This window comes from Trypanosoma conorhini (assembly GCF_003719485.1).
Source record: "Trypanosoma conorhini strain 025E chromosome Unknown Tco_14.4_contig_00528, whole genome shotgun sequence".
Lineage (NCBI taxonomy): Eukaryota > Euglenozoa > Kinetoplastea > Trypanosomatida > Trypanosomatidae > Trypanosoma > Trypanosoma conorhini.
The window spans coordinates 3,583-13,675 of NW_021704606.1; the positions used below are offsets into that span (position 1 = coordinate 3,583).

General features: G+C 53.9%; 7 protein-coding genes across 7 annotated transcripts, besides 3 other annotated features; all 7 read right to left on the minus strand.

Annotated features, from left to right (window-relative positions):
- Positions 1-468: 468 nt before the first annotated feature.
- Tco025E_07137 (trypanothione reductase) lies at positions 469-1,941 on the minus strand (the record flags this gene model as incomplete). The annotated part of the gene is made up of 1 exon (XM_029374004.1): positions 469-1,941. One exon carries the CDS (start codon positions 1,939-1,941, stop codon positions 469-471), a length of 1,473 nt encoding a protein of 490 aa, XP_029225958.1.
- Positions 1,942-2,316: 375 nt separating this feature from the next.
- Positions 2,317-3,243, minus strand: Tco025E_07138 (uncharacterized protein; the record flags this gene model as incomplete). The annotated part of the gene is made up of 1 exon (XM_029374005.1): positions 2,317-3,243. The coding sequence occupies one exon, from the start codon at positions 3,241-3,243 to the stop codon at positions 2,317-2,319; it is 927 nt and encodes a 308-aa protein (XP_029225959.1).
- A 443-nt stretch (positions 3,244-3,686) lies between these two features.
- Tco025E_07139 (putative DNA replication licensing factor, putative,minichromosome maintenance protein-like protein) lies at positions 3,687-5,822 on the minus strand (the record flags this gene model as incomplete). Its single annotated transcript, XM_029374006.1, has 1 exon — positions 3,687-5,822. The coding sequence occupies one exon, from the start codon at positions 5,820-5,822 to the stop codon at positions 3,687-3,689; it is 2,136 nt and encodes a 711-aa protein (XP_029225960.1).
- Positions 5,823-5,933: 111 nt separating this feature from the next.
- Positions 5,934-5,962: a microsatellite.
- Positions 5,963-6,122: 160 nt separating this feature from the next.
- Positions 6,123-6,144: a microsatellite.
- A 41-nt stretch (positions 6,145-6,185) lies between these two features.
- Tco025E_07140 (glutaredoxin-like protein) lies at positions 6,186-6,569 on the minus strand (the record flags this gene model as incomplete). The annotated part of the gene is made up of 1 exon (XM_029374007.1): positions 6,186-6,569. One exon carries the CDS (start codon positions 6,567-6,569, stop codon positions 6,186-6,188), a length of 384 nt encoding a protein of 127 aa, XP_029225961.1.
- Positions 6,570-6,799: 230 nt separating this feature from the next.
- On the minus strand, positions 6,800-7,798 carry Tco025E_07141 (uncharacterized protein; the record flags this gene model as incomplete). The annotated part of the gene is made up of 1 exon (XM_029374008.1): positions 6,800-7,798. The coding sequence occupies one exon, from the start codon at positions 7,796-7,798 to the stop codon at positions 6,800-6,802; it is 999 nt and encodes a 332-aa protein (XP_029225962.1).
- A 53-nt stretch (positions 7,799-7,851) lies between these two features.
- Positions 7,852-7,868: a microsatellite.
- A 329-nt stretch (positions 7,869-8,197) lies between these two features.
- On the minus strand, positions 8,198-9,370 carry Tco025E_07142 (putative mitochondrial carrier protein; the record flags this gene model as incomplete). Its single annotated transcript, XM_029374009.1, has 1 exon — positions 8,198-9,370. One exon carries the CDS (start codon positions 9,368-9,370, stop codon positions 8,198-8,200), a length of 1,173 nt encoding a protein of 390 aa, XP_029225963.1.
- A 328-nt stretch (positions 9,371-9,698) lies between these two features.
- Tco025E_07143 (histone H2B) lies at positions 9,699-10,037 on the minus strand (the record flags this gene model as incomplete). The annotated part of the gene is made up of 1 exon (XM_029374010.1): positions 9,699-10,037. One exon carries the CDS (start codon positions 10,035-10,037, stop codon positions 9,699-9,701), a length of 339 nt encoding a protein of 112 aa, XP_029225964.1.
- Between the last annotated feature and the right edge of the window lie 56 nt (positions 10,038-10,093).

The window sequence follows — 10,093 nt, forward strand, 5'->3', positions numbered from 1 at the left end:
AGAGACCTCACAACGCAGCTTAAGACGCATTACTAATGATTTTGCTTCCTCGTCGCTTTCATTATTGGTTGTACCCTTTTGTTGCCGTTATTTTTTTCGCTTCTCTTTTGCGCGCCCAACCAACACGTTTTGCCGTTTGCCGTGAAACAAAAAACACACACACTATCAAGTAAAGAAGAGCCTCCTCCCACAACCAAGAAACATTCGGGGGAAAAAAAAAACAATTTAGTGCTTTTGCCGTTAAGGGGGATGAGGCGTGTCGCGCCGTGAAGTTCCCATCACGGTGGCCACTACACCCCAATTTCATTCAGTACGCTGGGTAAAAACATTACGGCCTCCTCCCTCTAAGCTTTCCCAAATTAATATATATAAAATAGCGCGGTCATGCAGATGCTTTTTATTGACCCGAGTTTTGCTTTAAAAGGGGGAAAAAAAGCAACAAACAAACAACAGAGCTTAATTCGCCTCTTACAGGGCTGACTCTGGAAGTGTTTCCGTCTTATTGCCCTTCACGTAGTAGTAGGACGGGGTACGCATCGAGCACAACTCCTCGGCACTCGTGGGATGCACGCCAATCGTGTTGTAGAAGTCAGAGATTTTGGCATTCATCTTGAGACAAATACCAACGCCCTGGATGATTTCAGGGGCACTGTCCCCAAGAAGGTGCACCCCAACCACCGTGCCATCGGAGTGATTGGTGATTATCTTCGCCACAAACTTCTTGTACTTAGATCCACTGATGTTGTGCATGAGCGGGGTGAAGCTGGAAAGATACACCGCCACAGTATCGTGCTCCTTCGAGGCAGCTTCCTCGGTAAGGCCGCATGTGCCAATGGGCGGAACAGAGAAGACGGCGCTCGCCACACGGGTGTGGTCCGTCTTTCGCGGCTTGTTACCAAAGATTGTGTCGATGAGGGCAGCAGCCTCGTTGATGGCCACGGGTGTCAACATGACACGATTCGTCACGTCGCCAATAGCGTAGATGTTGGCAACATTCGTGCGTGAGTAATCATCCACCTGCACAGAGCCCTTGTTGAGCACAACACCTGCGTTCTGCAGCTGTAAGCCGCTGGTGCGAGGAACGCGGCCAATCGCCATCATGACAACATCAACATCCATAGTCTTGCCGCTTTCGAAGGTCACGTGTTTGCTGCCGTCTGGGTTCAGCTCCACCTTGGCTGGATTTTCCTTCGTCATGATGTCAATCCCGTTGGCAATGAGCTGCTTCGTGAGTTCCTCACGAAGGGTGTTGTCAAAGCCGCGGAGGATGAGGTCGCGGCGGTAACACAACGTCACCTTTCCGTCCTTTGGTTTGTAAGCGTTGAAAATGCCGGCAAACTCGACAGAAATGTATCCGCCGCCGACGGTGAGGGCACGGCGTGGCGACTCTGGCAGGTAGAACGCCTCATTGCTGCTGATGCAGTGCTCGATGCCGGGGATCTTCAGCATTTGCGGCCACGACCCGGTGGCAATAAGAATGTGCTTCGTCTCCAGGCGGTCCTTCAAGAGGCTGCTCGGGTCGGCAGTCTCGCGAACATTCACGACCGTCGTCGACTCCAGCGATCCCCAGCCCAGGAAGAACTCCAGACCCTCGGTGTCCCTGAACATGCCGTCGTAGCTCTTGTTGATATCCAGCACAGCCTCGTCCTTTGCGGCAATGAGTTTCTTCCAGTCCGCCTTGAGGGTGCTGCGGTCAAACTCCCAGCCGAACCCTCTTGCCTCGCGCAGCTGGTCCATGTACTGCGCCCCGGTGACCATCAACTTCTTCGGAACGCAGCCAACATTGACGCAGGTGCCGCCCAAGGCAGAAAAAAACGGTGGGCCATGCGTCTTCTGAACGTCAATCACCGCCACCCGTTTCTTGTAGAGCGTCGCGGCATTCCAAGCGGCCTCGAGACCGCCCGAACCGGCACCAATGACAACCAAATCAAAAGTCTTCATAAGAAGAGGTCCAGAGCGCCGAAAAAGAATAATTTTCGCCTGCAACGATGCACACGGATGAACAAAAACAACAACTGGCTATGGAGAACCAACTCTTGGTCCAATTACCCACACGTATGTATGCATAGAGAAAAGTAATGAGAACAAGGAGGAAAAAAAAAAAGAACGCATTAGAAGTCCAAGTAAGCCAAAGGGATTTCCAAGCATGGAGAGTGGGAACTGCGACAAGAGTGCCCGACACCCACATTTACGTTTGCGCACGCGCTCTCCCTCTCCCGGTCGGTGCCACCTTTTGACTCATTTCCTTCCCCTTCTCCAACAATTACGTCTCCGTCGCACTTCGATTCTCTCGTTCCGCTGCCGCAGCCGGGGGATCTATTTGAATACACCGCGCGGCATCTTTGGTCCGTTCAATGGAAACGGGGTTATATCCTCAAAATAGCGAACTTGAAAGTCATTGGCACGATCCTGCACTGCCCGCACCGCCCCCTGTCGGCCGTTGTAGAAGCCCATGACTCGTACAACAAGCTCAATCTTCTCACCCCGCCCAATCGGTCTTCCCTCGCTTGCTCGAAGCTCACGTAGCTTTGGCAGTAAGTCGTTCAGATACATGCTTGTCACCTGATGGCCGTTGTCTGTAGAGCCATCGCTTCGGAAGCCGCGATCACCGCCTTTTAGGCCTCTGTTGCCGGCCGTATAGGTGGGAAGGATACGCTTTCCGCCGTACGTGTATGCCACCGCGTACGTGTTGCGCCGACGCGAAATCAAATAAAGGAACACCATGTCATTTGTGTACTTGGGCATCTCGCCCCACATATCCAGTTGGTTGTAGTCCGTCACCCCGTGAGGCATCTCGCTCTCCTTGACGAGGGAGTAGCCAAACTGGCTCTGAAAGTAATCGTTCCCAAGCACCCGCGGGGGGACGCCATGCTCTTTTGCGCCTCCAGTTTCTTCAGCTACCGCCGCACCCCCAACGCCGGTTTGAAGACGGCGCCTCTCCTCCTCCTCCTCGTACCACACCCTTTCGTTAAACACACGCTGCTGTTGTGCCACATCCCCCTCCACCAACCTTCGCATCTCCTCCTGCACCGCATCCGACGAGCTGCGAGCCGACATGCGCTCCCAATCCCTCTGTGGGAGCTGCGCAGCAATTTTAGACTCCATTCCATCGGCATCATCCTCAACGTCGCGGCGCATTAGCCGGTCATTTGTGGAGCGAATAAGAAACTCATTGAAGCACTGCTGCCCGCCCTGTTGGGGCTTCAGCAGCGCCGGCACACGGCGATATTTATCGGGGAACATGCCGGCCCGTGGACGAGGTTTACCCCGACGCAGCAAGGCAAGCGACGCACGCATCTTCTACGACTACCTCCCCTTGGCAAAACCCCAACTCTTCCCAGACTCCTACAAACAAGAAAAAAAAGACAAAGCAGCTCCACGCCAATATATACATATATACAGATGTATTGGATGCAAGCTGGAAAGATGAAGTTGTTGGGTGGATGGCTCGGCGCAGCAGTAAAAAAAAAAAACAAGAAGGCAGCACTGGGCGAAAAAAAGAAAACGAGATGCATAGAATGGCTACTGTGGGCAGGCCTCACCGCGTTGCTTATGCTGCTTCCTTCATTGCTTTTTTTTCGCTTTTGTTTTTCTTTTGTTTGCAAAAAAAAAACATCAAAAACAAAAACCTCGTTACTTCTTTCGTTCGATAGGACTGCTCTCAGCGCAAATGAGCGCCACGCTCTCTACACTCCACGCAGCTGGTACTTATCCCCAATTTGCAGGATGACTCCCACCTCGTTCAGCTGGTGCAGCATGGCATTTGCATTGCGACAGCCGGCCTCCTCACAGGCGGCAAGGACAACGCGGTGAGGAAAGGCATTAACACCCGTACGGCAAACCTCCGCCTTAAGAGTGTTTAGAATTAGATCCCGCTGGCTCATCTTTTTGGCGGTGGCAGGGCGAAAGAAAGAAGTGCGGGGGGTGCCGCGCAGACTCCCAGAGCATTGCCGCAACAGCCCCACGGCGTACTGCGCATCATCGGCCGTTACCTCGTGACGAAGTTCAACCTTGGCACGCGCCTCTGCCACGCGAATTAGGGCCTGCAAGAACCGCGGCGTGACAGGCAACTCATCGTCCCTCGTCTCTGCACGCCTCGTCAGGTAGTGTGACTTCAGGACCTCGCTCGCCTCCTCGCGGAGGGACGGGTGACAGTGATGACGGCAGAAGGCCACAAAACGCTGCACCAACTCGACGGGAAGCGACATCCCTCCCCCTGCGCCTCCTGCGTGACGTGCCCCAGCCTCGTCGTGTCGACGGTGCAACCGCAGGACGTGCTCTGAGAGGGAATTGGTGCATTCCGTGTGTGGGTCGCGGAGGCAGACAACAATGTCAAAGCGGCTGAGGAGCGCGGGGGAAAGGTTCAGATTCGCCGTCACTGCCTTTGAGTCATCGAATCGGCCACCTGCAGGATTACCCGCGGCGAGAATGGCTGTACGCACTGGAACCGAGAACACCATCCCTGCCTTCGCCATGGAGACTGTCTCCTGCTCCATCACTTCAAGAAGTGCCCTGTGCTCTGTCACACCCTTGTCAATTTCGTCTATGCAGGTAATTCCTCCGTCGCCATGCACAACCGCCCCCGCCTCGAACGACGTTTCCCCTGTGGTTGGATCTCTCGTGAGCGTGAGTGTCAGACCGCAGGAGGACGACGTGTGAGCGCAGACGAAGGCACTACGGGCTGCAATGGTGCAGGCAGAACGCAGCAGCTGCGACTTCCCAAGACCCGGATCACCCACCATGAGTAGGTGAATGTTGCTGCGTGTACGCATCTTGTGTGCCGTGCCTCCCACCACTGCCAAAACAATGGCCTCCTTTACGTGTTGTAGCCCAAAAATGGACGGCGCAAGAGAGGCACACAGACGCGCAAACCACTGCGGATGCCGCACCATCTCGTAGAACTGTGCACTTTCCTCTAATGAGTTCATTGACAGCGACACCCCTCTCTCAGTGTCATGCCGGCTTCCCTCTATTGAGTACGCCCGCACGGCTATTTGTTGTGTGGCGTCACCGCGTCCCTCACCACGCCTAGCTGCGAGAACGCCACACACGACAACGGCCTCACCCACCGTCGCGGCGTCAATCCAGACGCCACGCAACTCCACCGTCATCATTTTGTGAATACTTCCACCCCCCGCAGACCCGTCGTAGACGTCCGCCTGTTCCTGAATCTTTAGCACCTGGACCTCCTCACACTCTCCCTGCTCCACCAGCGGAGACCACTTGTACCCGCGGCACCTGCCGCGGCAGGACCCGGGGTACACCAGAATGCCATCCTCCGTTGCACACTCCACAATTCCCCCACATGAACCGCAGCGAAACGCCATCTTGACACACACCACCCGGGACGGGCTCATGCGAACCACGGTTCCACGAATCCTCACCAGCTGGCCGAGCAAAGAGGCACCCAAGGCATCAAACGACCTCGCGCAGGCATCGTCAGCAATGACGGAGCAAATCAATTGCCAGCACCCGACAGCTCCCCGTGGATGCCCCTCCGATTGTTGCTGGTAGTCCAGCACCGCCCTAAAAAACTCCAGTAGTGGCACAATGATGTGCGGCTGATTCACAATGGCAGTTCGCATCTCCGCAGTTAGACCCTCACTGCGAAGGTCCACGGTAAACGTAAATAATGAAAGAGTCAAGGAGGCGTGATTAGACGACACCGCAGCGGACTGCAACGGTAGCGAAGCCAAAAATCCGGCGAACAATTTCCACATTTCGCCCACAATCTCCTCTCCAAAGGACAGTGGAGCAAGGGATGCACAGTGCACCTGCCACAGCACCTTGACTGTTTCCTGTGGAATGCCACTGATAGACATTGCCTTGAAAGAAGGAGGCTTTCCTTCAAAGGAGAGGGGGGGGGAAGGAACGCAGATGGAAGTTGCCTTCACGAGGCACGTGTCTCCTCAATTCATTACAGACATCAACACCACCACAGCACACCGACACACACACACACAGACACAAACACGCTCGCCCCTCTCCAAGCAAACACAGATGTGTACTTACACGTAGAAAACAAACCAGTCAGAGGGTGATAGTCACGTAAAACAAATCCAAAGCACTGCCTTGATTTCCAGCTGCTTCATACTGTATGCTCGAACGCTGCCCAAGATGCAAAAAACAACAACAACAACAACACAGTGATACACGCTAGTTTTCATGTGTTAATGGGTTCACATTCAAAGTAGCTCTTTTTCTTTGAGCAGCTTCGTGAGTTGGCCGCTTAGGAGCATGCTCTTGCACACATCGTATCCCCCAACAAGTTCCCCGTCGATATACAGCTGCGGGTACGTTGGCCAGTCACTGTACGTCTTGACTCCCTCACACACCTCATCGTCGTCCAGAACATTAAAGAAACTATAAGGGACCCCCACCTGCCGCATCATATCCACCATCTGCACCGTGAAGCGGCAGCGGGGTTGCTCTGGTGTGCCGGTGAGAAAGATAACTACGCGATCCCGCAGGATGATGTCTTTAATGCAGGCTGCGAGCTCGGGAGACACCTTGTCAGGCGCATAGCTCGCCTTCGTGTGCCGCAGCAGAAGCAGCCTCGACGCAAACATGCCGCGCAACATTTTCCCTTTGATGTAGCACCACTCTCGCACCCTAACGCCGTGCAGCAAAAGAAAAAAAATGAAAAAAAGCAAGAACAGAAAAGATGTATGTCAGCATGCAGAACAGCAGTGGTTCAGTCCGCTCTGTATCTTTACATCCTTTTTGTCGTTGTTGTTGTATTCACATTGACTTCTCACCTCAGAAAAAGAAAAAGAAAGTAGAAAAAAAAAGTTACCAGTTAAAGGTTCTTACTCCCCACAAAGTGAAGAACGTCATTTGTGAAGTGCAGACCTGCAGTGGTGAACTGCGACGAATGCAAACCCCCAGAAAGTGGAAAAGAGCGGCACACAACAGAGCCGTCAGTGCAGCGTAGACAGTGGAGCTTTTCAGCGGCGCGAACAGCCCACACGCCCTCGCAGCAATACGCCATAAGCGCCCCAGCCCCACCAGCCTCCTTGACACCGCGCGAGTCCCAGAGCGGCTCTGACCAAAATGGTTTCTCAGCACGGCGTTGATCATACATAAGAGCTATACCGCAAACCGTTACCACGGCGTAATAGTTACTCCCGGCAACGCCCGACTGCACGGCCGCAACACGCCGCGTCCCGCTCGGCAGCTGGAGCTCCATCAATGTATCCCCCGAGGCGGGAGAGATGAGGGACACACCGCGCGGCGTGGCCCCCACGAGGCAGCCCGGAGCAGCCTGCTGTTGCACAAATAACCGTTCCAACGTGACGTCAACACTGATAGTGCGTGCCTCCTCACGCTCACACGATATTGCCCACGCGACATTCGTTTCACCTTGGCGCGTACACACAAAGTCCACCCCACTGCTGCCCCGCACGGGAACAACTTGCTCAATCCGAGGCGTCGTATCCCAGGCGTTGCCGACAAAAATAGTACCGCTCTCATGATCGGCCGGCGCCACACGATTTGACACTGGAGGAATGCGGTGCAGCGTCAGGGTGGCAAAGGCGTCGCCCAACGCAAAGAGATGTCCGTCGTTCGTGTCCACGGCACAACATGCACCTGTCGTCAGTGTGCGATGGGACTGCAACACAAATTTGCGAAGCCAGACCTTGCGATCCTGCAGCGCCGCAACGCACGCCTTCTCCCGACCAACTATAAGCAACAGCAACGGCGACGTCAGGGGGTCGTGGGGCACCGCTGCGTCCAGCGCCACAAGAGGGAAGGGGCACGTCACAGCACGAGTGGGCACTGCAGTGATGTCAATCATCCCGCATCGTTACGCAGCCCTGCACGCAAGTGGATTACACCCACACACGCCGCCTTCTTCTTCTTCTTCTGTTATCGTGGTTTTGGTTCACTTCGTTCCTTGCTTCATAAAGGGAGGCAAAAGGCGTTGGACGGTTTAAGCACGTGACAAGAGTAGTGAAAAGTAACAGCGGCACGGCTCACTCCTCCCGAACGTATCGTAAACGGTGCCTTTGTGAAGCTGTCTGTGAAGCACCCGCTCCCTCCCCTCCTCCACCCTCCGCCCTCTCTACACTTTCTACAAACAGATATACAATGGGGGGATATGGCGTGGAAACAGTCGCACAACCACAAGGTTCCTGAGGAAAGCCAAACCCAAAATACCCCCACTCCGCCATTTTCCGTTTATTTACCACAGCTTTCACCTTACCTCGGTCCCGGTAGTAGGCACTGCGTTTCTTGCGTCAACACGACCCCCCCCAGTTGTGGGGATGCCCACGAGCACCTTAAAGCTATCGTACAGCACCCACTGCATCCCTGTAAGTGTCCCCACCATCAACAAGCGAGGGCCAATGCCTTTCCAGATTCCCCACCACCCAAGAGCCCGGAGCAAATGGCAAAAGGTGCCTGTCGTCCCTTTGACAGTGTCAATTCGCTGGTTTAGCTTAGACACGATTGTGTCGGCAGGGTGAGAGACGATGCAACAAAGCACCCCGGCCAGCATTCCCGCCTGCAATGACACAAAAATTTGAACAGCCTTGGACGTGGCGCTCTGCGGAGTACTTCCAAAGACTTTATACAACTGGTACGCAATGCTTTCAAAACTCATGAACTTCACAACCGTGTAAGGAACCTGGCGGCACCAAAGCGCCGTGAGACCCTTGTAAAAACCACGGCAGCCTTCTGCTGCCCACACCATGGGTACAATGACACCAATCTGTGTACGATGCACACTCGTGGTCTGTATCTTAATTTTAATAGCCTCCCATGGAGACAGAAAAACATCGGCTATCAGTTCCGCAAAGAAACTAGCCAATAAATAAATAAGTAATTCACAAACATAACTGTATGACTGCGGCGAGTTCCCCACTGCCTGCACCATGCAGTGCCCCTTTAGCATACATTTAAACACCTCGTAGAAAAAGAACTTCGCCCCGCCCTGAAGACAATAGCCAATAAGTGTGGGGACCCACCCACGGTAGAGCAGCGGTATACTACCAACCAGTGAGCCCCCGGCGTCCCTATAAATGGTACGAAAACCCTCCGACACGGACTCGTACTCTCCAACCTGCATGCGGCACTTCACAAGATCCACCGGCGTCAAGAGAGTGTGCGGAAGCCCACTCACGACGCCGCCAACAAAACAACAACAAAAATACGTTGCAGAACACAAACGCATTTGACCATTACCGCCAGCGAAGAACGGCAGGTAAATAAAAACAACGTAGAACAAAGACGCACAGAAGACGCACATTCCCACAAGAGCAACTCTTCGCGTCAGCGCCACCCACGAAAAATGTTCAGTGGTCTCCGCAGCAACACGCGGGACCCGAGAGGTGACTTCGTCATCCTTCTCTTGTGTATCAGAAGCCATCCAAAGAGCTAAAAGCCAAGAAACTCTCTACAAACAGAGCCGCACAAGGCACAAACGTCCCCGTTAACAAACAAAGACAAAAAAAACACGAGAAAAAACATCATCAGACAAAGCATGGCACAAAGCAGACACAAAAAAACACCAACAGGACGAAAGCGAACAAATACCCAACGACTTCACGACTCAAAAAAGAGAAAAAAGCCAACACACTCAAGAACACACAACTCAAGCAACAACAAAAAAAACTTCAAAACAACGCAAGAAAGCAAAAAACTTTTTAAAAAAAACAGAAACTCTCAAAACAATTATAAACAAGAAGAAACAAAAACTAGCTAGACGCATGCGAAACCGCCTTGGTGCCCTCCGCCATCGCGTGCTTCGCGAGGTCAGCCGGCAGCACAAGGCGCACCGCCGTCTGCAGCTCGCGCGCGCCCAGCGTGCGCTTCTTGTTGACGCGCACAACCGTGGCGGCCTCGGACGCGATGCGCTCAAAAAGGTCGCTCACGAACGAGTTCATGAGCTTCATCGTCCGGCTCGACATCGACATCTGGCTGTTGATCGCCTTGAGCGAGCGGTTGACGTAAACGTTCCACGTCCGCTTCGGCTTGCGGTGCGACGTCTTGCCGCCCTTGCTGCGCTTCGCCGCGGAGCTCTTGGGAGTGGCCATGGCTCGGGTTGCTGTAGGTTTGTTTGGGTGCTTGTGTCGCTGAGGTGCTCTGCGGG